Below are 27,945 nucleotides of genomic sequence, written 5' to 3'. Positions count from 1 at the left end.
GCCAAACATGGTTCTTTGTGCAAGGTTAGACTAGTAACTAATCTCGCACTAGTGTGAGTGGATATGCTTAGACTTTACTGTAGTACAACTGTTTCGTGATATTGAAGTGAAACTTCAAGTGAAATCTAAAATCATCAAAACATTCTTATTGTACATTCGATTTTGATGAAATATACAGGGGTTTTACTTTTGCAAACAGAAGTTGTTGATCTAACTTTTAGATCTAGTCACATATCCACACAAAGCAATACTGCCATTATACTCTTGATCCCCCACCCCCAGCCAGGAGGCTCCTGGAGATTGAAGTCATACCACTGACATGCTTAATCTCCATGAAGCCATGGACGGGATGCCATTGCACTACACGCACCGAGTATTTTTCAACCAATAATGCTAAAATATTCTGCACACTAGACCAGCTGAAGTGGGATCTAGGACTGAGGTAAGATTTATGATATTTATCGGCTGATGCAAGTATTTTACTCGGTGTGTGTAGTGCAATGGTATCCTAGCCCAAGAGCTTCTGACTCTGTTTTATTGGTTGTTCTGCTGAACTTTGTTGGCTCCACTCACCAATTACAGAGACTACTTAACTTGATCTGTACAGGAACTCAATGGCCATATGTTTATGTATAAAGTTCGGATAAACCAGGGAAGGGGGAGTTGCGCGACAGCTGAAGTAGGTCACTGTTTTTTCCTTTTACGTTTATTTTTTTCCGTTTTGGTGCATTTAAGGCCAAAATGGAATATTAATCTTTATTTTGGTCCAGTTCGCATGCCAGCTGGCTCCGTGGAGATTAAAGGAGACACTCGAAGAATCCAAAGTATTTTATAATGCCTTTTTGTGGTCATCATTGTAAAGGGGAAGTATTACTAATCAGATATATAACTTCACTTTTCAAAATAGTCATTAGAGTTTGCAGAAATCAGCTCTCAAAAATGATTTATTTTCATGCCATATTTCTGCCTTCCATCGGTCCTCTTGCGAGCTCCAGCTGAGTGACGTCACACAATGAGCGTGAGCAGCTGAGCTGACAGCAGCCCATTGAAGACGATCTTTCCAATCAGCGTTTTTTTGCTCTTAGAATTGTTTATTCCTCACAAGATTGGTCTTGTTATATAGATAAAAGTTTGAATTTACTGAACAGTGAAATAAAGTGCACATTTAACGTATTTTGGTAACCGATATTTAGCTTAGAAAAAATGATTTTTTTTCAAGAAATATATTTGAATAAACAAAGCATATTTTCACTTAGAAATCACACTTGCGACAAATTGATATTATAATCAATATAAAGCATAGACATTCTTCGTCACGACTGAAAAAAAATTATGAAATTTCATTACGTAACAAAGTCAGGAACCACAAAATAACATGGCAATATCCATCGCGAAATGATTGAAATTGCAGTTGAATTGCCGAAACATGATGATTAGCCCACAGCGGCGAGCGGACTTTGTTTGATATATCTTAAAAGCACACCACAATGTAGGGAGTGGTCTGTGGCCAAACGTGTTGGCCATCGTTTTGTCGTGTGCGAGGACCCTGGTTCAAAACTCGGATTAACTTGGTTATTTTTTTTTATTCCTTCTCGTCCCTACCCAGCTTTTTTTTCTTGTGAAATCCCATTCAGACCTGTATTTATCAAATCTTATTTAATTGCTGCTTTTGATTTTCAAGTTCTTGATTAGATTCTACTCTTATTTGGGATGGGAGGGGTACAGGATGAGTTAAAAGTCAAGTCCACATCAACTAAAAATTATTTGAATAGAGTAATTTCCCTTGCTGTTTTTACTCAAAACAGTCACAAAACAATGATATGCAAATTAGTGTTGTCACATCACATTCGTTTCTAATTTTTTTGTGGCATTTTGTTTTTTAATTCTTTGCAGATTTGAGTATAGGAATTTCTTCATCCGAACACAATAGGTTACATTTACGGAACTGTAACTCTAAATGTTATTTGGAGGAATTAAAATCCCTCTGAAAATTTTTCAGAAAATAAATAGAAAATTAAATATCAAATCTACATGTCATGTAAATATATCAAACAACAAAATACAAAAGAACTTAGTGCGTGTGACATAACGGTTAGTGTAATTTGCACATCGACACAGATGAGCATATCGTTTTATAAATTAGGCAAAATTTCTCAATGTTAGAGTAGTAATTATATTAATTTGAATCAAAGTTTTTATGAAATTTCCTGCAATATCTTATTTTTCTTTAAATTCAAATGAATTTTTGATTGTGTGGACTTCTCCTTTACTCTTAATGTAGGGAATGCATAGCAATATTTATCCAGAAACAAAATTGTCTTAGAATATGCAAATCTGTAATTGGGCACATGTTCACTTTTCTTTCATCCAGGCCACTTCCTCACACCCACCAGGCTTACAGTCTTAGAACAAAAAAAAATGATGAACCATCACACAACAGCACACAACATTCAGTGCTTCACAATAAATATTTCACTTCTGTTCATACATGTACATGCAATAAATATTGTGGAAAACAAATAAAAGGCGTACCCATATTCAAATACCGTTTAAAAGGACAAATATATTATACCTTTCGAGAAAAATCAGCACGTTAGATATCTGATAACAAAACACAAATATGGGGCACTGCAAGAAACTTATGTTCCATTGCAAATCAAGCGTAAGTCTTAAATTCAAATTCAAGCGTAATAAGGTTGAGTTGCAATAGCAGTTCAACTACATGTACATGTTTGTCTTTAATCAAAGGACTTACCCTTGATTTGGGACGTGTGATTGATTAGAAAATTTCTTGCAAAATGCCCTAATAACATTAAAATTGTTTTTTCGTTTTAAGTTGTGTGTTCTTATTTTCGACAAGCTGTATTCCTGTCCAAGTCAATTTTTTTAGTTCTCTCCAAAACTGTGCTCAAAATCGTTTCCAAGATCGATAAAGATAAATTTTCTGTTGCATCATTATCAGTCCAAAACTTGCATCGTAGCTCCTGGAAAGAGTGAAAAAAAAATGGCTATATCCAAATCAGTAAGAAGACATGATGGAATCTCCCAGATTGAAGTAGCGAGCAGAGACCAGAAGTCACCAGAGTCAGCAAGTGTGCAGATCTGTGTGTAGAAGAGAGAAAAAATAAAGAAATAATTTAAATAATCAAATCAAAGTATGAATTTCATTATCTTGATGATTGACGACGTGCGGTGGCATGTAATTCCCGGTCAACAACAAATAATAGTAGGTTTAGACACCTGAAAAATTCCACTCAGAACACTGGTGCTCTACCTCAACGCTCAAGTGATGTTTGTGTAGGCCCCACTCTACTTACCACTTAGCGGTAGTGAATCACTTGAGGTACGGTACTCTGTGTCATTACAAAGAGTGCATTTATCTTCATTGTTTTATGTTGAAGGCACTACGCATTCATATGTAGAAGCACTCTAATCAGAAAGAAACACCAGACTCTAGTTTTGGCCAGGAATCAGCATGATCAGGGTAACCACTGCTGAAAATTTGTCTTGCTTCATGACATCGGCATTATGGTGATATAATTCTGTGTATCTGGATGTATACGATACAGGGCCCTCCTGAGCATAAACGCATTGGGTACTAGACCTGTGTATAATAAAAACTTAAACATTTGGCCTTATCGTGAAAACATTCGGCCTTATCGTGAAATTTGGTGTTTGTGCGCTCGTTGTGTACAAAGTCAATGGGAGTGGATCACCGCCGTTGACGAAATAAACGGCAGTGAATGGACTGGGGACAAAAACTACGATAATGCCAAACATTCCTCTGAAACAGCATATTTTCAGCCATGGTCCATGCCAGTGCTCCTAAATAATTTAATCGCCTGAGTCCTGACCAGTTTATTTAGAAATCTGACTGAAGTCTTTGTGAAGAAAAATCTGCTGGAATTGTGCAAAAACATTATTTCTAAAATAAAGACTTTTTAATTTTAATAGTAGTCATGCCAAAATGCATGATTCTAAAATTATATCAGATCTGTATCTGTCATCTGACCTGAATGCATCGTCAGAACAAGTACAGACTACAGTTTCCAAACATGCTTACCTTGACTTTTGACTGGATCAAACAGCGTAACCTGCATCGGCAGCAAGTGAATGGGACCGTACAGCTTGGAATCAGAGCAACACAACGAAGACTGTCGAGTGGACAAAATCGGTCTTTCCAGTTCATAATTCAATAAAAATGGACAAAGTAACACAGTTCTGGTTCTCTTATAGTCTGAAGATGTCGAAATCGGATATCACAACACATGAAGAAAACGGTAAATTCGAAGAAAAATAGAGACCAGGAAGGTGTATCAGTGTATTATGCACAGAGAGATAGTGTGTAGTCGATCATGTGACGTCATTATTCTCGACTGTTTTCGATCGCGTGAATGTCTGCCTGGGGGCGGCTGGGGGGCTGAGAAGGGTCTCTATTAATGTCATTTCTTGCATTTCCACAACATCTGTAAGACTTTTTAGTGACATATTTGTGTATAAAAAGACAAGACCTTTCCATTCATATATAATTTGTCTATAATCATCACTTTCGTGAATTTTCTTTGTGTGTATCCTTTAAGCACATCAGTGGTGAGACAGGAATAAGCGTCGTTTCTGGGGATTTATTTCACAATTTCTGACATTTTACTATCATCCCCATTCACCGACGGTAGTACGTTAGTGTGAGCCCTCATGTGTAATCCTGAGCTTCAAAGTCTCCAGGATCCTGCGGGAGAATACTGGATTGCCATCCAATCTCCCATTCTCCCGACCCAATGCCAAAATCTCTGGGATAATCAGGATGTTTATCTGTCGATCTATAAGGACTTTTAGCTGTTAAATTGTAAAATTCATACAAACAACTGTTTTACGAGTCTAGCATGTTCAACTCCTTACACCCACGTGGAACCTCCTTATCACATTTTCATTTTACCCAGTAACTTTTACCAGTTTTTGTATAATCGTACATTGATTTCGATTGGTGAATTAGTCTAACAAGCCATTTTTTTTCTGGTTCTGCAATATGTGTGATGAAAACACTTCAGCAGCACTCCATGCACATGCCCCCGATGCGCCCCAGTGTGGCCCTGCTTGGTCTCCAGCCGGCCGTGCTGCGCCAGGAGGCTATGAGAAGGGAAGTCCACGAGCACTGTAGGCATTTTTCGTAAGCATATGTGCGCTTAATTCGAGCTGAAACTGGATCAACGATGGGATTTACAAGTGGATTACTATTATAATTACACCCTGACTTTCAGGAATAACTTTATTGACAATCCTGAAGAACAGAAGCAAAGTGGAGAATTTTTCCCCTACTTTTACTTGGGTTGATCGGATTCGATCATTTTCTCTTTCGCGAGTGAGCTGGCCTGGTGCTGGCTGGCTGTGCGAAGCACACCCGGCGCAATTCATCCACACTACAATCGCATCGTCAGTGACCATGGAGTCATCCAAGACCAAGAAGACAAAATACTTTTTGAAGTATAAAGATAATTCTCAAAGGGAATGGGACTGTGTGACAAGATCAAAGAAAGGAGAGTATCCTTTTTGCTCAGTTTGCTCGGTCGATGTATCTATAAAGTTTGAAGAAATGACATGCCTTCACCATTTCTTCTGATAAGCACAAGGAGATGGTTAAAGTGAGGTCATCAAGGGCATCCAGAGCTTTTTCTGGTCGGTTAATTTTCTTGTAGATTTTAGAACTGATTACGAGCACTTATCCCATGTACATGTACAAGGTTATAATATAACCTTGTCCTCAGTGAGAAGCCACTGTGTGGTGAAATTACATGGATAAGATTGACAATGTTTGGCTTTTTTATCTCTTGATCTGGAATGAATAAATGCTTGATTTTTTGGTACAGATTTTACTAACAGTACATGTAATTCATCATAAAAAAATATGCTTTGGCCTAAAACTCAATTGAATTCTTGAAATTATTTTTTTCTAATTAAAAAAGAGACTATGGAGATAAAGATCTGCATCAATTTCAGTTTTTCACCAAAAGAGGTTGTCACAAAAATATACTCAAAATGAAAGTTTTTGAGCACTCTGGTGAATAAAAAAAATGATTCCTAAGTCTATAATGAAAACAAATCATAACTGAATGGAACTGGGTGTTGTTGTTTTTTACAAAAGTGATATTTTAAAGACTTTTTTAGTGTGTTTGTATGTTGCATAGACTCACCAAAGACAGGGTGGTTGCAGAGTGCAAGTGGTCTGAAGAACAAAGGTTGGAAAATAAGTATGAGGCACTAAAATAATTTTTAAGCCTCTACTTTCCGTTAAAGGGATGGTCCGGGCTGAAAATATTTATATCTTAACACATAGAGTAGAATTCACTGAGCAAAATGTTGAAAACTTCATCAAAATCGGATACGAAATGATAAAGTTATTGAAGTTTAAAGTTTAGCAAAATTTTATGAAAACAGTCGTCATGAATATTCATTAGGTGGGCTGATGATGTCACATCCTCACTTTCCGTTTTCCTATGTTATTACATAAAATCATATTTTTTCATTATTTCATACATGTGTACTTGTGTGAATATTATGTTTCCCTTATAATGAAGTACATGTAAGTTGCAGCAATAAATATCAAATGCACTAAATCAGTTGTCAATCCAATTTTTCTAGTTCATGGAGGAAAAATTTTGAATAAACCTAATTTCATGTACATTGTAATAAAATACAAAAGAACAAGTGGGGATGTGACATCATCAGTCCGCCTAATGAATATTCATGACAACTGTTTTCACAAAATATTGCTAAACTTGAAAATTCAATAACTTTGTTATTTGTTATCCGATTTTGGCAATACTGGGGGCAGGGGTATTATTATTAATCACCTTCAGTGATATTACAAGATTATATACTGAATAGGTCATCACACAACGATGGTGATATTACTAATGCTGAGGCTCTCTTCGCAGCATTTTGGTGGAGCATAATTTACCTTTAGCGTCATCAGATCATGCAGGTTCACTTTTTCGTAAAATGTTTCTGACTCACATATAGCTACAAAGCATGCATGTGCTATGACTAAGACAACAGAAATTATTCATGCCATGAGCAAGAAGACAGCATCAGACATTACAGAGCATGCACATAATTTACCATTTAGTTTGGCTACAGATGGCTCCAATGATTGTGGGTCTGATCAGCTTTATTCAGTGTTGCTAACTTACTTTGATAATACAACAGGAAAAGTCAAAGAGGCATTGTTGAGCTTGCCTGCTTTTACAGAAGGTTATTTTACTGGTGAAAACATTTTCAAACAGCTTGATAGAGAACTGTCAAAAGAGAGAGTTCCATGGAGCAACTGCATAACATTCCTTGCTTCAGTCATGCTTGGGAGATACAAAGGTGTTGCAACTTTCAAGGAGCATGCAGACTGCTACATGTATGTTGTTGGGTGCCCATATCACATGGCGCGGAACACCGCAGTAAAGGCATCAAAATCACTGCCAATAGCTATTGATGAGCTACTTATCGATATTTACTACTACCTTGACAAGAGTAGTAAGCGTCAAAAAACATTGAAGGCTTTACAGACTTTATGAGACACAGGAGCTAGAAAGATTTTGAAACATGGTGCGACCCGATGGTTATCTCTTGGAATCTGCATTGACCAACTTCTATCACGGTGGGAGCCTTTACTACTATTCTTTAAAGAGGAAGTGAAATTTAACACTAGGACAATATCAAAAATCCTGAAAAAGGGTTCAACAAGTGAGAAAAATGCTATGGAGGCTTCTACAAGAAAACAAACTTTAACAGCAACCATGAAACTGAGCTCAGCAACATCTGCAGGAAAGCAAACTTCAACAGCGACCCTCAAACAAGGCTCTTCAACATCTGCAGGTAAGCAAACTTCAACAGCGAGCCTCAAATAAGGGTCTCCTACATCTGCAGGAAAGCAAACTTCAATAGCGAGCCTCAAACAAGGGTCTTCTACATCTACAGGAACGCAAACTTCAACAGTGAACCTCAAACAAGGCTCATCCACATCTGCAACTTCACAAGGCAAGTCTGGTCAAAATACATGTATGTAAATTGAAAAGGAGAGCAAGTGGACCTCAGAGTGCAGATACATTACCATCCAAAAGTCCTCGTCTAAAAGCAAAAGCTGGAACCAAAGATAGACCATGTATCCAAGTGTCACGTCTTGCCAGAGTCAACAGATTGATTTCACCACAAACAAAACTGTATTGCCATTTCCTACAATACAGCAACAAGATTTTTGACAGTAGGCCTATCAATCTTTTATTGCAACAAGATTCCCACTTCTCTGTAGTCTGTAGAGTGATTAAAGCACTTCTTGTAGTTTCCCACTCAAATGCTGCATGCGAGCTGGTTGTGAGAAAAAATAAGACAGACTTCAGAGGCTCAATGACTCTTGACACTCTAGTCTCTTCTCACAGAGAAGATCGGGAATGCTGTGCCTTGCAATATTCACAGGAACCCCTCAGAGACTTTAAACAGGCCACATATAAGTATTTACAGGGCCAGGCAAGCTCATCTACAATGTACCACTACTGCAGCCCCTTCCCCCTCTGGACAATAAAGGTATTTTCATGTTGAATGCATTCTTTTATGAATTATTTCAAAAAATCATTTTCTTTTAACATAAATCTACTGTACTGCCTGAAGTATATTTTCAGTCAATGACAATTCATGAAATCTCTCTTATGTGCATTTAAATCTATCTGCCAAAAATTTTGATTGTTTAGACAACTGTCAGTTACTATCATCAAATGTTGTTTCTTAATGTGTTTTGCTACCCAAAACTCCCATCCGCTCCCTAACAAAATCATACCTCCGTGAAATCTCCTGGATTCTATCAATCCCATGTTGGCAACTCTGGTAAATATTTCTCCCAATTCGGGCAGATAGTGTTTTGTCTAAATTTGATTTTTTTTCTTAAGGTCTAACCGTCTAAATGACATATCTTGAACGATGGCCGACTATTTTCGTTATACATGTACTCTAATTTTTCTTTTGATACAACCCATTTACAAATAAGATTTCGAAACTGGGATCGAAGATGGCGCCCTACTAAGTCAAATCGTATTATTTCTCATCGTGGAAAACTTCTGTAAAATCATTTAAAAATGAGTGGAAAGAAAAGACAGATGGACAAAATGGACATTTCACCAAGGATTTCCCAATACTTCACCCCTTCTGGCTCAATTTCAGACAGAACAGAGATGGATATCGATGAAAACTCGGATATGCCACTTGAAAATCTCACTCGGCAGTCAGTGCTTACTGGAATCGGCGAAGCGGGCCAGGACTCGCAGGAGTCGCTCCCGCAAGCTGCTGGGGGAAAGGAGAGGGAAAAAGACGAAGACGAACCTCGGGCAGAGAAGAAGCGAAAGATCAATGGAGATCAAAAGGTGCAGGCAAGTACTACCACAGAAGATATACTAGCAAAGCTTCTTGACAGAATGGATCAAATGAACTCAAAGTTCAACGACATAGTGGCAAGATTAGACTTATCCCTTACTCAAATTGATAACAATAAGAGAGAGATAGAAGAAGTGAAGGAAAAACAAGAAGGGATTGAGTTTGACATTGGTTCAATCAAAGAGAAATTGCATGCACAAGAAAAGGAGAATAAGTTGCGCGAACGTATGACTGACCTATCCGCCAGGGGAATGAGAAACACACTTGTGTTCCAAGGATTTCCAGAGGGTGCTGAGAACAAGAATTGTGAAAATTTGATCCAGTCATTTGCCAAGTCGCATTTGCAGATTGAAGCTGAAGTAATCATCGAAAGAGCACATCGCAGCGGAAGCACCTCATCACCTCGACCAAGGCCAATTATTGCAGCTTTTAATCGGTACTCGACCAAAAACATGATCCTGGTAAATGCACGTCGCTTCTTGAAGGAGAAACCCTTTGAGCACAATGGAAAGCATCCTATTTACGTGGATGAAATGTTGCCCAAGGAAATTCGTGAACGGAAGAAGCTGATTCACATCAAGAAGAAGCTGAAAGAGGAAAATACAAGGAGAGTGGTGTACTTCAAGTATCCTGCTCGCATCTTCTACAAAGAAGGAAAAGACGGGAAGGAGAGAGAATACAAGATGAAATAACTCAAAACGTCAAAGGAAAGAAAATGTTATCATTCCACATCGAAATGCCGGAAACATTGAAATAAAAAACACAAAAACATGAATAATGTTATAGAGTTGGACTTACCTCATCTACTTAAAAACAATAAGAAAAGTAAAAAAGGAATACTTAGATTAGGATAATGACAAGAGCTTAAACTTTTATTCTTAAAAAAAGTATTTTTCATGAACTGATTCCAAGAGTGACCTTTTATAGGTGAATATGTGGAAAAAGCACTCAAAGGAGAAAAGGAAAGACCACGATGTAGAGCGCCACCTTGATCTCCCTAAGGCATACAGAAGAACTAGCCTTCGTTATGATTTGTTTTCTGTGTTTTTTGTTTGTTGAACCTGATTGTTTAATATATGTTGAACCTGATCATATGATGGTGGTACTTTTAAGTAATTCATATCTCAACTATGGACTTGAAGTTGATGACACATAATGTTAACGGACTGGGGGACTTTAAAGCAAGGAAACGTTATTTCAATTATATGCTTAAACAGAACAAAGATGTTATCCTTTTACAGGAAACTCATTCTGTAGAAAAGGAAGAATCATTATGGAGAAATCAAGTTAGATCTGATATTATTTTCAGTCATGGAACTTCTAAGAGCAGAGGAGTATGCATTATATTAAGAAAGACACCTGATTTTAAAGTGTTAGACTCCATTAAAGATATAATGGGACGATTTTTATTGGTTAAAGTTGTAATTCAGAAGAAAGTTTATGTGATATGCAACATATATGCACCAAATAATGAGACAGATCAGGTTGAATTTTTTAAGAAGGTAGAATTGACCATACAAGATAATGTTAAATATGGGGAAATTCTTATAATTGGTGGGGACTTTAATTTAATTCAAAACCTTGATCTGGACAGGGCAGGTGGCTCAATGAAAAGCATTTGGAAGCACTCTGTGAATCTTATAGAAAATATGAAAATATATTTTGGTCTGGTTGATGTATGGAGAATCAGAAACCCTTGCAAAAAAGGATTTACTTGGAGAAGGTATAACCCAATGGTGCAATCTAGATTGGATTTTTGGTTGATCCATGAATCATTACAGAATACAATTAGTGAAAATGATATTATACCGTGCGTTTTGTCTGATCATGATCATGTTAGTTTACACATGAAAATTAAAACAAAAAAATCTGGTCCGTCCTACTGGAAATTTAACAATAGTCTATTGAATGATGTGGAGTATGTTAATGCTTTAACTAATAAATACTCAAAATGGATTGATGAGTTTACAGATAGTAATGATAAAGGAGGACTATGGGATTGGTTAAAGTTTAAAATTAGAGAATTTACTGTACCATTTTCTAAGAAGAAGAAATGTGAAAGGGAGGAGAAAAGAAAGGATTTTGAAAAAGAATTGAAGAAAATAGATGACATGATGGCAGCAGAAGATATAGATGAAGAATTAATGAAAAAGAAAAGGGAGATAGAACAGGAGTTGTTTAAAATATATGACTATTTTGCAGATGGGGCAATTTTGAGGTCAAGGTGTACATGGTACGAGAAAGGGGAAAAGAGTACTAAATATTTTTTGTCATTGGAAAAAGGTCAAGCAGCAAATTGTAATATTGATGTTTTGATTTCAGATGTGGGACGTATTGATAAACAGTCTGAATTACAGGATTTCATTAAGAATTCATATAAAACTTTGTTTGAGAACAAAGATAAGGTGGAAGATGAGGTGAGTAAAGATTACATAAGTCAGAGTAACATCAAGCAACTCACAGATGAAGAAAGAAAGTCATGTGAAGGAAACATCACTTGCTCTGAAGCTAGGGCAGAATTGTTAAAAATGGCTAGAAATAAAACACCTGGGAACGATGGGTTAACTGTGGAATTTTATGAGATGTTTTGGCCTTTGATATCAAAAGAAATTATTGATTCTTTCAATTTTGCATATGAAAATAGTGTAATGTCTGTGTCACAAAGACAAGGTACAATTAAACTCATCCCTAAGCCTGGTAGAGATAAACACACACTGAGTAATTGGCGTCCCATAACTCTTTTAAATGTAGATGTTAAAATACTTTCTAAATGCTTGGTGAAGAGAGTTGCTAAGGTGATAGGAAAGTTAGTAGATAGTCAACAAACTGCCTTTATCAAAGGCAGATACATAGGAGAAGGAATAAGATTAATATCAGACCTTTTACAATATACTGAGGAGGAGAATCTGAGAGGTATTATGCTAGCCCTTGATCTGACAAAAGCATTTGATTCAATAAGCCACAGGTTCATGCTAAATTGCTTAGAAGTGTTCAATTTTGGACAATCCTTCATACAATGGGTTAGAACATTGCACACTAATATAAGTAGTTGCGTTTTGGTGAATGGATTTACCACTGGATATTTTCCAGTGTCTAGAGGAGTCAGACAAGGTGATCCTCTGGCTCCTTTACTGTTTATACTGAGCTTGGAAGTTGTTCTTACAAGACTTAATAATAATGATAATATTCAGGCTTTTGAACTTAGTGGAAAACAAATAAAGTATACAGCATATGCTGACGACATAACTTGTTTTTGTAGGAATGTACAATCAATGAAGATGGTTTTCAAAGTTTTTGAAGAATTCTCAATCATATCAGGTCTTTATTTGAATAAAACAAAAACGGAAGGAATATGGATTGGGAAAGATAGGCACAATGGAGAAAAAGCAAATGATATACACTGGGCAGACGAAAGCATAAGAGTTTTAGGCATTCATTTCTCATATGATCAGGAAATAGTCAGGAAACTGAACTTTGATAAGAGACTGGATGAAATAAAATGTACTTTCTTAAGATGGAAGAATCGGGGGTTAACTTTATTAGGAAAAATTCAACTGTTGAAAACATTTGTTATGTCTAAGATTATGTATATAGTTTCCAATATTGAAATACCAGATGATTTTGTTAAGGAGGTTGAAAAGTTGATGTTTCAGTTTATGTGGAAAGGTCCAGATAAGATATCACGGGCAACAATGATTGCAGATTATACCGAAGGTGGTCTTAAATTCCCGAAACTAAAATGCATGATAGAGACACAGCTGGTTAAGTGGATTCAGAGATACTATACAGAATCAGATCATCATTGGAAATTGTTCTTTGACCATTATTGTAAACGATTTGGTGGAAAATTGATTTTTATGAGTAATTATTCTGTGAGCCAGTTGAATTCTCTTGGAATTCCCATATTTTATCATAACTTGTTGTTAGCATGGTCCAAGACAAAGGAGTATAATCAATTTGTTGATGATCAAGGAAACCAAGCAAGTGTACTTAGTCAAATTGTTTGGAACAATCAATATATTCTTATTGATAATAAATCAGTTTACTGTAAGGCCTTTCATGAGGCAGGTCTATGTTATGTATATCAACTTTTTGATCTATGTGGAAACATAGTGCAATTTAATCTTTGGAAAGCAAGAGGAGTACCACATAAATATTACATGATATATTTGGCAATAGTATCACTAGTCAGGAAGAAATGGGGAAGTTCATTTAATCAATTATTGATACAAATGTTCTTGGAGAAAATAGATTATGAACATGATCAGTTCGTCCTTTTGACAGTAGAAATCCAAAAACTAAAAACTAGAAATATTTATGTTGATTTAGTGAGTAAATTAACACATAGACCTGTCTGCGAGCTGCTATTTTCCATTAAATATGGGATAGAGGAGAAAGAATGGCCACAAATGTATCTACTCCCATTTAAATGCACAATAGAAGTTAAAATGAGAGTCTTCCAGTTTAAAATTTTGCATAATATTCTATACACCAATGAGAGACTATTTAAAATGAAGCAAGTTCAGACAGAACTTTGCACATTGTGCGAGACCTCTGTTGAAACTCCTTTACATCTTTTTTATGAGTGTAAGGTTGCTGAAGATTTAAGACGTACTTTTGTTGATAAAATTGGTTGGAAGCTATCTGTCAGATATGAGGATCTATCTAGGAAAAGAATGATGTTTGGATTCATAAAGGATTGGAAGGGACCACATAAAATATTACTGAATCACTTAATTATCTTATTGAAGAGATATATTTATATTCAGAAATGCAGGAATTTAGTAGTAAGTTTCATAGGTTTTGAAGAGTTCATTTGCAAAATTAGACATATAGAATTGGTAATTGCTAAACAAAAGCACAAAGAAAACATGCACTATAGAAAATGGTCCCCTATTGAGAATTTATTTTAATTATCCATAATTATATTTTGATAATGAGACAATCCAAGCCACCAGAGACTGATATTTTAGCTTTTACATCAGGTCTGTTTGTTTGTTTGTTTTTTTTTTTTTTTTTGGTAATTGTCACAGTGATTCATATTTGATTATTGTTTTTTTAATGTTATACAATTATGTAATTCCTGTATGATTGTTGTTTTTGTAGTGTTACAAAAAATCTTGAAAATCAATAAAATTTGGAAAATGTTCGTTGAATTCTAGGCTTTTATCAAGGCTTTCTGATTAGAATTTTCGATATCCTGGTCAATCAATGCGAGCGACAAGTTCTGAACGCACGCACATATTACCAATCACAGCATAATTGGTAAAGACGTCTGTCAGGATGACATCAGATAGCAACTTACATGTACGATGACAAATGAAAGGGTCGAGGATGACTATGTTTTGATCATCACTTGAAAGGAATTACATAGTGGTAACGGCGGTCTAAGGTGAGATATTTCTGAATTTTAAATATTTCATTGTCAAGTTGGATGTAATGTTTTTTCTAATGCGGCATTTTTATGTACAAAAAAAAATGATAAAAAATTTCCGCCGAATGGCAGATCTAACGTTACTGCTAATACGTTGTTTTTAGACTTTCCGTACGGGCCAACAGTCAACACTTCAGTTTAGATAGATCTTAATCCAGGGAGCCCAGGATTGTCCGTGTAATATTACGCAGAGGGTACTCTCCAAAATGGGGTAGAATGGGGTCGCAATAGCACCCCAAATAAAAGGGGAAAATAAATTATGCGCTTACCGCAATTATAATTTTATATGGATGAAGGTCTATGATGACACAGAATCCTAAAACATTGAGGCACAAACTGGACCCTCAAAAAAAAAAAAGTTCTGTCTTGTTCATTCCCCTTCTTTCAAAATAATAAAAAATAGCTGATCGATACCGAGGACAAAGCGTTCCAACTCTTCCTTTTTTTTAGTTATGACTTAGATACATGTAGATCTATATATATATGTATTGCACTGGTTCACTGCAACCATCCTGCCTGTGGGGTATTTACAGATAGGATTATGGTATGCCAATGCTGTAAATAGCAAACACTTTAAAAATCATTAAAATATCATTTTTGTGACCAAAATTACTAATTTCCATACAATTGCAATTTATTTTTCATTAGTAACTTGGGAATAATTTTTGCATGTATTCACCAGAGCGCTCAAAAACTTGAATTTTAGCAGTGAACAAGTGTTTGATATGAAGATAAATTGCGCGCCCTCTTTAGCTAATTAGATGAATAATTTGTGATTTCAATGGAAGCAAGGTCCGTATTTTGTCAACGAGAAGAAAAATCAACCTATTTGAGGGATATTCATCATATCAGAATCAGGGGGAATTGACGTCTCATCGCATCGTTGAGTAAGTTTCGTAGAGCACTTGCATGATCACCCATGGTTTCAAATCATCTCGCGTGTGAAGGATTCATATGCACCTGGTACACACGAAACTTTCACACTTTTTAGCTCAAATAACTATGACTTTACATCATAGCTACGAATTCTAATTGTGCTATGACACTTACCGAACCATATGGATCGTTTGTTGACTTCCCTTTGCTTTTTTTTTTTTTAAATAAAAGCATTTTTTCGTGATCTTCACGTAGATGCCTCTTGATCAGCGTGGATATCAATTTTTGCCTAAAGAGGGCGTGCGATACTATTCACAAGCCGGTTTGTTTACGGTTCTGCAGCTTGTATTGCTAGCTGCATTCTAGGCGATCAGCATTATTTTCTTGCTCGTTCAATCCACTTTCATCATTATCTTGTCAAAAGATGGCATACTTTACCTATAAGTATATACATGAGATGCAACCTGTTGATTTGTGGTACAATTTCCTATTATCTTGATTATGCGCCGACGACTTGAATCGAGAATGTTCGATAGGCAAAATTGAATTTCGATTGTTGTTTGCGTAATTTCCACCGCAGTATTAAGGATAACTAAGGACGGATTGAACGGTTGATATTTGGAGGTAAGCGATAAAAACACTTTTATAAATAATTCCTTTTTAAAATGAACTTAAAATACAAATGTACAATTACAAGATTAACATAGTGGAGAAATATTGAAAGGTTTGGCTTGTTTTATTCCCTCACATTCATGTGATGAAAACGTCAAAGTCCACTATGAAATCACATGCGTTGTGCGAGGTTAGTATTACTAACCTCGCATGTTGTGTGAGTGTTGCATGACTTGATTTTATTAAACCTCGCCTGAAATTCGCGGGAGTTTGTTGCAATTTTCATTTTGCATGCACCGTGCCATCAATTTTCCTGTACACAGCGGCAGTAATGCACCCATGGTATGCACTCAGTGGTATGAATTTAATCTCCAGGAGCCTCCTGGCTACCCCCCCCCCCCCCCGAAAAAAAAGGACCCTAGCTCAGTAGCTGCAAATATCAATACAGTAACTTACCAACGGTTTTTGTTTTGGACATCCTCTGGTCAATACAATTAACAGCAGCAATAACCACACTCGGCTCACTGATTCCAAGGACTTTCAAAACCGAAGCCTGAACAACTGGTCGCAACTCCTCTATGTCTCTTTTAGACAACGCCATTATTGAAACGATTGTTTTAATTCGACAATTGACAATTCACGACACGTGCCTTCTTCTTCCTTCGTTGATTTTGTTCTAACAATATAGACGATTAGTGGGACCGAAGAAAAAGTGAAAAGTTCATCAGTAGCATTTGCCTTTGGCGAAATGTATTCTTTGTGACTATGAATATCCAATCAAGATTCATTTAACTACATCCAACTTATTGTACGTGAGAAGTCGAAAAACTGCATCCTACATTCAAAGTTCTTCAGAAGTATCCTGTATAGAAATAAGAGTTCAAAACGAGTTCAAGTGGAAACGCAATGAAATCGTGAAGATTTTATACACAACGCCAGTACCAACAGAGGGCAGCAGCAAAAACAAAAAGAAATAAAAAAAAAACATTGCCATATCCCACATGCCCATATAGGCCTACTCTAAATTTACAGAAGACAATAAATGTTCTAATTTAATGTAGTTTAGCAATGGGTCAGGAGCGGAGGGAAGCCAAGAAAGAACACTTATGTCAAAATTGGTATTGGGTGCAAAATGATATAATAATAATAAAAGTATATTCATATACCCAGGGTACATATAGCCCCTAGCCACTTCAATTCCGAAAACTGTTCTCCAGCGGGCCCTGCTACCCGGCTAAGCTAGGCTACCTATTTGATGCCAGTGTTGTAGTCAAGGCTCAAACCTCCAAGGCCAAGGCCAAGGCTTTAATATCCAAGGCCAAGGCTTCAATAACCAAGGCTGAGGCCAAGGCATGGAAACCCAAGGCCAAGGCCAAGGCCTGAAAACCTCAAGGCCAAGGCCAAGGCATTTCAATTGTACAATATATGGAAAAAAAAATTAGACAACAATGCTTAGGCGGCATACATGACACACAGGACCAAATGTATAAAAGGTGTGAGCGAGCAAAATTTTTGACCCTTGTACATTTAATACGAAAATAATTTCATTATAGATCATGTAGATTTAGACATAAAATTAAGATAAATATACAGTAATACATTTGTTCATTTAATTATTGTTCTAGGCGATTCACATTGCAATAATTATACCAAGGTGATCTGATCCTGGCATGCCCATTCTCAACATATGTCTTTCTCCTCTACCTGGGACAGGGGAGGCGGAATGAATTTTTTTTGAGGGGGGAGGTCAAAGCCGAAAATGCACTTACAGTATAAGTCAAAATGAGAATTTTGGTGCAGTTCAGCAAAGCTTTTTTAAGTGATTTCTAATTGATAAGACAGATATTTTGATTTAGGCTTTAATTTCCCGCTATAGAAAGCATAGCGAGCAAGTGGTTTTCGGAAAAAAAAAATCAATTTTGAAGTTGTAAAACTTGATTTTGGGTCAATTATGGTGCTAATCACTGTTAAAAGGGCATCCTTGCGAGATGTTGTAATAAGATGTAATAAGAAATGAAATTTAAATATTTCGAGCTGTTTTTGTAATCATGAAAAAGGTGTGCATCTTACTAAACAAATTAACGCGAGCACAAAACACAAGCTGAAATTTTTACTGACCAGAAAAGGAAGCTGTTCTGGACTGCATTTAGTGACTCATAAATAGGATACATAACTCACCAATCAAATAATGCGAGCGCAAAGCGCGACCTCAAAAATTTGTAATATTCCGACCTAAAAACTAGACATTCTAAGCATTTTTTTGTGTAAATTGAATTCGAACCTTAATTAACAATAATTTATGCAAGCACAATCCAAAATTTGTTGATTTTGAAACCTAAAATTTTGCTCTGTATGCCATGCTTGGCCCCTCAAAATTTTGGCTCATCATGCCATTGATGCCATAGCCCATTTGGAATTGACGAAATTTAAGTTTGTGTTCAAATTTACCGAATCTTTTCAAAATATCATTAAGACTTAAAACATTCTTGTTGGTCAAATAAAATAATACAAGGAATACCTACATGTAATGGAATAGAAATCAACCTTGTTATCATTCTTTAGAGTAAGCTATTTTTAAAGTATGAAAATTGTTGTCAAAATTGCAGTCAGATCTGTCAGAATTATTCCTGTCATAAAATCACTACAATCAGTGGCGTACCGTGGGTCACGGCATTGGGGGCACCAGCAAAAACTTGGAATTGCCTAGAGAGCGCGCAAAGCGCGCCCAGTTGCCAGGTATACTGACCTAATAGAGATATTTTTATAAGGACAGTGCCAATAAACGGACATGTATCTCACTAGTCAAATAATGCGAGCGCGAAGCGCGAGCTTAAAATTTTTGATATTCAAACCTAAAAAGGGACATTACAATCAACCTTTTGTAATCACGATACGTACCTGTCTCGCTAAATAATGCGAGCGCGAAGCGCGAACTGAAATTTTTGTAAATATTGACCCCAAACAGGAAGATTTTAGGAATCTTTTATCTATTAAGATTATACACATCTCACCATAGTCATCTAATGGGAGTGCCAATAAGCGCTTGCTGATTTTGTTAGAATTACATCTAAACATGCACATAAAGCACTTGTAATTATGATTAACATACCCATCTCACTAATCAAATCTTGCGAGCGCGAAGCCCGAGCTGAAAATTTGGGAAATTCAGACCTGAAGAGGGGCATTTTAAGGCTTGTTTGTAGGAATTCAAGAAGACCTTACGTAGTTCACTAACCAAATGATGCGAGCGCGAAGCGCGAGCTGAAAATTTTTGATATTCAGATCAGAAAACAGAAAAAGGGACATTTTAAGGACTCATTCTAGGAATCGATGGAGAGCAGACATCTTTCACCAATCCACTACTGCAAATGTAAGCACGGACAGGAAATGTTTTATATTAAGACCTTAAAATGGGACAATCACTTAAAGTATTCATGAAAAAGAAGCATACTATTGTACATGTAAAAGAATAACTTGAAGTGCGAGGAAATATATTTGGTAGTTTGGTGTATATTGACTTGAAAACGGGAGGTTTTAGTATAACAGGATTATATATCTCGGTAAACAGACAATGAGAGAGACCACCAGGAACAATGAAGATATATGCCCTGAGCAAATTATGTTTCATTTATATGAAAAAAATGTTTCTTATGTAATGTAACATAACATAATTATAACATTATAATGAACATTCATGCCTTCTTTCCCAATACGTTTCTCTTCCTTTCTCCCTCTTTTCCTCCTTTTTTTTTAGTCAGCCGATGGGGGGGGCACGTGCCCCCATCCCCCCTGTAGTTACGCCACTGACTATAATCCTAATCATAATTATTATCATTATTGATATTGTCATTATCCTTATTAGTCATGATTACATCATATTACCAATAAATAATATTAATTTTTATCACTTCTCTTTGTTACATAATTATGTGATGATAATTGCAATTGATGGCACTGCTTCTGCTGCTGCTGACTGGTAGTATTTAGTGTCATTAGATGTACAGAACAATTGAAACATTTATAATTACTTGTATAAAACAAATGAAAGTACAAAATACAAAATGCCTTGAAAAAGCCTTGAAAATGCCTTGAAAATGCCTTGAAATTTCAAGGCTCAAAATCCTCAAGGCCAAGGCCAAGGCCCTCTCAAGGCCAAGGCTTGAATGTTCAAGGCCAAGGCTTGAATGTTCAAGGCCAAGGCTTTGAAAAAATAGGCCTTAAGGCGCCTTAAGGCCAAGGCCGAGCATCAAGGCACTACAACACTGTTTGATGCACACAGCTTTGTGAGGAATCACTTCCTGCCGGTACCCATTCACCTCACCTGGGTCATTCACCTCTGGCTGGGTCGAGTGCAGCACACTGTGGATGAATTCCTTGCTGAAGGAAATTACGCCATGGCTGGGATTTGAACCCACGACCCTCTGTTTCAAAGTCAGGAGACTAATCCACTGGGCCAAGACGCTCCAATATATCCATTCCTGAAGTGGTTGTGCATTTGGTGTAAGTTGTGAGCAATACTTTTTTTTAGTTCATAAACTTTATTTCCACAAAAAAGGGTTTCACAACAAAATGAAAGAAATTTCGCTACTCACAAATTTGACACACCAAAAAAACGAAAAAAAGGTCTTCATAGGCCTACAAAATGTTGGTCATTTTGGTTACATTTCTCCAAGAATTCCAGGGTTGCTACCTATGGAGAATACACTCAGCACCCCCAGGAATATCTTGGGGTGCTTCACCCCCAGCATCACCGCTTCCCAGGGCCATTACATACACGGACCCCCCCCTTTTTTTTTTAAACAGGCACTGTGAATGCGATCGGCCCTTTGCATTACCATTTTGGTACACTGTTAAAAACAAACGTGATTTTACGGGGGAAAAGGAAGATTTTGCAAAAAGCAATAACAGAATCATTCTGTAAATTCATAAAACAAAAAAATTTCTGCAATTTAACAGAACAGGTCTGTTTAAAAAGGGGACAAGGTGGTTTTATTTAAGGAAATTTGTAAGGTTACATACACCAAATACCAATTTTCTGTAAGATTACGCAATCTGGTAAGATTAAGTATTCTCGAGACTCGGCTGCAGGAACTTTTATCATTTAAAGGATACATTTTCTAACAGTAACTTTGCCATCAAATGGTAATTACTTGCATAGAATCCTTGATTCTGATTGGCTGTTCATCATCGTTAACTATGGTGATAGGAAAAGAGCGCCGCTGATTGCACGTTTTTGAAGTATGTATTTTTTTATTGTACAAATATTTAGCACAATGACACCATGTAGTATTACAATGAGTATAATGTTCGATCGGTAATACTTGCACTGGCGGATCCGGGGGAGGGGGGGGGGTGCAAAGCCAGCCCGTGACCCCTCTTATGGAGAAAGAATTTGGAACGAATACAGTCATAATATGGCTTCGTTCAGTATACTCCCCATAAGTAAGTAAAATATATATATATAAAAAACTGTAAAAATGCTGTTAATACAGAAGTGTGCCCCATTTTGCCTGTCATTTTTTTTTCGTGGACGAAATATCCTTATTGTTTTGATGAAAACTTTTTTTTTGGATTGTCAAATTTTATCATTCCGTTGTAACTCGGTAATGTCGGTTTCATCAAAGTATACTTTTTTTAATATGAAAATTTTGTTGGGATTGCTGTAAGATTACTGTTACTAAACTTTGCAATGTTATATAACCAATAAAAGTCATTCAATTACCCCTCATCACCGTGTTGTATCTGGGTAAACTGTCGGTTTCATATCAGTAACGGGTAGTAACAGGATGTGTAGTTTCGTTAAAAGCATGTTAATAAAGGTAATATTTGGTCTATATAGTCAAAGTTTGGGGTGATGTTACCGGTAATATCTGGTAAAATTAATAATCGGTAACAAAATTAATTGCTTAATGGGTATATGTACAACATTCAATTATACAGTGCGTATCAAAAAAAAAAGTTTACACTTTGAAAAAAACCCTGGGAATTAAAAAATATACAGCATGTGGGTAATTTTTTCACATATGATCTTGGGTTTGGGTCTCATCTATCCAATGAAATTAAAAGTTTTGACAGAATGTTACACTTGAGTGAGCACTGTCCATTTTTTAAAAGCTCACAGAAATCTGCGCAGAAATGCTTGTTTTCAGGCTGTGTCAAGGGGAAAGGACGATATCAAACTTATCCTGCACAAAATTTCTCATACTATTCCTTTGCTCTTTTAGTCAATTGAATTAAAACGGATACATTCAAGCATTTAGTAATAATTTTGCCACCCAAATTGAAATTTCAACACTTAGGAAGCACAAACTTAACCCTTTTTGTCCCAGCTGGATCCGAGGACATAACTGAATGTGAACAAAAGTTTATATCTGACATCTCCAGCATTTTTCACTAAAATTTTATCATTTAAAGTAGGTTTACATTTCATTTTTCATTTGATAGTTGTATCTCCACACTTTTCCGAAGCTTGGCAATGAATAAGAAAATGGAAATCAAGCCTGAGCCATTTCATGTAAATCACAGCTCATAGTGTAAAGCAAATATCGTCACGATGGCCTCAGTGTGTGGGGAAATGGGGTGGGGCGCAATCTACTCTTCGAAGTGTTTTGGGCAAGGAAACAAGTTAAAAAAGGTAAAATATATCTTAAAATCAATGTTACGAGCTAAATTCCACTTTTTCTTCATGATTAAGGTCTACCTTTATTCGTATAACTATTTCAAAGTTCTGCGCAAATCATTTTTCACTAACTTTTCAAAAGTGAGTGGTGCTCACTCAAGCGGAAATATTTTTCGACAGTTATATCGTCATTTGCTTGAGTGGATGTTAAAATGTGGAAAAATCTTCAGAATATTACAAAATAAAATTTTACAGGATTTTTTCTAAGTGTAAACTTTTTTTGATACGCACTGTATAGGCCTATATAGTGTGCAAAAATTTTCACAACAAATCAGGCCTTATTATCTGTAGGCCTGTTCTCCAAGAATGATTGATCATGAATTAAAACAAAATCACAATCAATGACGAGTGTGCATTACATGAAGAGCTCAGTTGCAAGAGGGGCTAGGGCCATTTTTCATCAGATTTGATTATTTTGTGTCTCAATATAAGATGATACCAAAAAAGTTGAAATTCCTATTAAAAAGTAAAAAAAAAAATGGCAAAGAAAAATTACCTTTTTTAGAAGGGGTTAGGTCCATTTCACTTTGGTTGCAAAAGGGGTTATATAGGTCTACAATTTTTTTTAGAAAAGAATATTTAAAAAAATATGCCGACCGGTAGATTTTTTTTATAGCCAATATGTTCACATGGTAAGGAATCATGAAAATTCAGTTTGGCATCAAGAATATTGCAATATGGGAGAATAAAAAAAAAGATTTTCTTGGAGTGGACCTAAACCCTTTTGCACACAAACCTGAAGCGCTCATTATTTATTATTTTCTTTTTCAAAACCTTTAGATTTTTAGTCGCTCAGTTTTTCCAGTTTTGGACGCGGGCCGCGCGTGCACTCGTTAAGGGTATAAAAAAACGATTTTTTTTTAAGGGTAGTTTTGAAAGACTGGTCAGTGGTCAATCGCAGGGTCACGCGTATTTAGGGTGTTTTTTCAAAAGCTTTCTTTTTAGACTATACAGCCAGACGTGTTTAGGGCATGTTTTTTTTCTTCTAAATTTACCCGTGACTTTTGAGTCCGCTTCCTCATTTCTGAACAATGTTCAAGTTCTTCTTTCTGATTGTAAAAACTTGTTTAGGGGTCATATTCTGGCGGCAACTTATTTTGTGGCCAAACTGTGTAAATGAAGCCCACGAAAAACTCGAGGATTTAGGAGGTTATTTACATAGGCGGCGGAAGGGGGGGGGGGGGACGGGAGGGACGTGTCCCCCCCTAAATTTTAGGTGGGGGGGACGGTCCCCCCCTAATTTTTTTTTTGATAACTTTTTTTTTTTGCTTGTCAATTTTTTTCCTGCGTCCCCCCTAACTTCACGTGGACTCCCCCTGAAACGTGTGTTGTCCCCCCTGAAATTTAGGTCGATGACCTTTTTTTTTTGGGGGGGGCACTTGTCCAATTTTTTACATGTGTCCAACCCAAAATTTTAGGTGGACACCCCCTAAATTTTTTGGCTTCCGCCGCCAATGGTTATTTAGGAAAAACTCGTTTTTAGGGGGTTATTTTGCACACAGAGAAAAACTCGTGCAGTAGCAAGGGCGCCGGAAGCGGGGGGGGGGGGGGTTGGCAGGGGGGCACTTGCCCCCCCAAATAAAATTTTTGGGGGGCAAAACGAGATTTTGCCCCCCCGACGTGCCCCCCTGAAAGATGAAAAATGATAAATTATGTAAGGACAAAAGTAAATGAAGGCACTTCCATTCCATTTCCATTGTCAAAAATGAAAAAATTTTGCCCCTGACGGGGCAAATACATTATCATAGTAAGCCTCGCGTCTTTTGACGAACAGTTCCTCTGATCTGTGAAACATACCTTTGATAAGCCCATTTTCCATCTTATTACAGTGTGATAACGTTTAACCTTTTAATGAATACATTTCAGACTAAAAGCGAATGGCAAATTGATAGTGGTCCACCAATGATTAGGTTTATAATTCTATGATGCTGGCTGTGTCGTCTAACAAACGCGCGGTCGCCCAGAAACGCTCAGACCGGACCAGATATAACTAACGCGCGTGAACACTAGTTACTCGAGCAAGATATGGAATCTATGTCATAGCTGTCAAGCCCAGAAACCATAACATCTCGAGAATCTTGTTTCAATTATTTCATTTTCAACTAAATATAAATTGAGTTAATACAGTGATAACAAGAGAGTGGTGTTGGCTCAGTCGGTAACGCGTCTGCCCGTCGAAGTCGAACCAAAGATCGTAGGTTCGAGTCCACCCTGGGCGGATGACTGAAGTCAGTGCGTTGTGTGTAAAAGTCTCTCCCATGTTTCATAGATGCAGGCTATGTTACAATGGAAAACACTCCGTCCCTCGGATAGGACGTTAAATGGAGGCCCCGTGTAGAGGAGAGTCACCACCTTTGCACGTTAAGAACCTACTGCACTATTCGTATAAGAGTAGGGGGAAACCCCGGTGTCGAGGTCCACCTGCATCCCCCCAATCAGTTATATATCGGGAGGAGAGACCTGTGGATCATAGTGATTCAGTTCGCTTTTCGCCTCCCAGGCACAGGTGACGCCAAACAAATAATAATAACAATTCAGTGCCCTAAAGAAAATACCAAGGTCATTTCAACTCAATATCAGAAAATTACACTCAGAATAATCATGTGTAGAGGATTATAATTTATAATTTGTAAAAATGGTGAATCCCACTCGAAAGCAACTTAGAGATAATGTTTAGACATGAAAAAAATAAAATCATCTGTGAAAGTGTCTTCTTGACCGGACTCATATTATCCGAGATATGAATAAAAATGTAAAGAATATAAAAGAAAAAAATAAGCGTTACAGTAGTGCTCTACTATAAAAAAAAATCTTAAGATATTTTCACAGCCCCGTATTTTCCTCTATTCCTTTTCATTGGCATGACTGGAAGGCGTTTTGTCTGTTATTATTTCAGCTTATATATAGCACTTATGTATTTTAGATTCCAAAACTTCTTCCCATTACCTGTTACTAATCAGATCGAGATGGCAGCTATGTTCTCTGGTTCATCCCAGCTTTTGTTATTCATGGACGTTTGCAAAAATAAAAAAACAACAACTCGGGAGTGGGTGGGGCTGCAAGACCTAAATTTTCGAAGAAACGTAAGAGCGAGGGGATTTGTGATGGGGGAGCTTTTGCATTTTCTAGAATGAAATTGAAGGATTTCGTGTACACTTTTGGTGAATCAAGTTTGGGAATTTTGCCCTCTCGATCGGCGGCCCCCGGCTGCATAGTGCATACGGTCATGTTTGTCATCTTAAAGTCTTTAAAAGGCCTATATTACACTGGTTTGAAACAATTTCGTTTGCAATAAGGCTCGTAATTTGCTGGAACTGCGACCCTGGTCATGAAGAAACACCAGGCTGGGTCAGAAGGGAGGAAACAGAAGGAGCAAAAAGAACTCCAAGACTGTTTAATTCTCAAGAAATTTATTTTTGAATGCCTGACTTAGAAACGCAACTTTTATACTCCATTTTTACACAAAATCCTTACCGTGGGGGGGGGGGGTCCCATAGCCTCTCCCGCTCGATCGCTTCGGTATCTCACGCTGTCAAAAATATTGTGCCCCCTTCGGGATTTTGCCCCCCCCCAAAAAAAAAAAACTGAAAGTGTTCCGGCGCGCCTGTGCAGTAGGGGGTGTTTGGAAATAGTTTGGCCACGCGTGTGGACAGCAATAAGCCAGTTCGTAGTTCCTTTCTGCGCATGATCAAAAGATTCTACGCATGATGATCAGAAGAAGGTCATTTGTACTAAAGTGACATGGTGCTTTAAAATCTAATGAGATAAGCACCAACTTTGATGTCTTGATTATTCATATATTCTTTTGAATTGTCGTTTTCATTTACATCCACAAAAACAACAATGCTTCCACGAACGACTGGTATTTCAGTTTGTCAAGTACATTGTGCAACATGCTAAGATATGCATTCAAAGTAGGAATGCAGCAAATACCTTCATTAAGTGTTCATTGGTGTGCTATTCTAGTCACCTGGTCTATTCAATTTCTTCATCCTGCTATGTAAGGCAAGCTTACATAATATCTTGCTTTGAAGTCTGCCTATCATGATGAAAGAAATGAAAGGTCATTTGACCAAAATTGCCCATGAAGTAATTACGAACTGGTCTATACATTTGACTGCCCCCTCCCCCGGGAGCTCATGATGGGGGGGGGGGCAGTCAATTTAGTTATCCATTAATAATTGAGAGCTGCCAATTGCTATGTTCTCTGAATAATGCACGGTCCACCCATGCAGGTCAAAAACAAAACGAAAGGAGGAATTACTTCACAATGTCATGATCATCTTCAGGGAGGAGAATATGTTCAGGCCTGAAGTTGTGAGATAGGCCTACTCCTAAAAAAACGAACAAAAATCAGTTTTTATTTGCCGATCGACTGGGGTCGGGGTGGATGAACATTGATCTCCCCCTGGACCCCGGCCCTCCCTCTAAAAAAATAAAAAAATGAATGGCGATCGAATGCTGGATTCGCCGGGCCCTGTCCCAGCTCCTGGAATTGTATCCTGGCGTACAGATAGGGTTTCGGGTCCTTGAACCCCTAAATTTTCATGACCAAGAAAAAAAAGTGGAAAAAGGAAAGAAATGCTCGAAAGTTTAAAGGGGTATAAAGGAGCACATATAGCCTATGTGATGTTATTTTCTGATTGATATTTCATAACTAGTCTTATCATAAAAAAATGATAAATATCTAACAATTTTTGTTTGCCCATTACGCTCGCTTGCAGCTTGTCAGTGATAGATACGTAGGAAATACTTTGACAGTCACGCATGTACAGCAATACATTTGACTGGGCATGACGAGATGATTATATGAACATCTGGGCGGGCATCTGGGTGTTACGGTACTTCAAGCTTCCATGCACCCATCCAAACTTTTCTCCAGTCTAGAGCGAGCCCATCTCTATGGAGCTGAGCGAGCTTACACCATAGAGTTAAATAA

At 37.1% G+C, this 27,945-nt stretch overlaps 1 protein-coding gene across 2 annotated transcripts in view; it reads right to left on the bottom strand.

Annotated features, from left to right (window-relative positions):
- LOC121410237 (U4/U6 small nuclear ribonucleoprotein Prp3-like) overlaps positions 1–17,284 on the bottom strand; it is a 35,895-nt gene extending 18,611 nt beyond the window's left edge. For both annotated transcript variants that reach the window (XR_005969299.1, XM_041602179.1), the window contains exon 1: positions 16,784–17,284. Coding sequence is in view for 1 of the 2 variants with exons in the window: in XM_041602179.1 (XP_041458113.1) it covers positions 16,784–16,928 (145 nt within the window). In the remaining variant the exon portion in view is untranslated. The remainder of the gene's footprint in view (positions 1–16,783) is intronic.
- Between the last annotated feature and the right edge of the window lie 10,661 nt (positions 17,285–27,945).

This window comes from Lytechinus variegatus, chromosome 3, assembly GCF_018143015.1.
Source record: "Lytechinus variegatus isolate NC3 chromosome 3, Lvar_3.0, whole genome shotgun sequence".
NCBI lineage: Eukaryota > Metazoa > Echinodermata > Echinoidea > Temnopleuroida > Toxopneustidae > Lytechinus > Lytechinus variegatus.
This window is presented reverse-complemented; position numbering and strand designations above follow the sequence as displayed.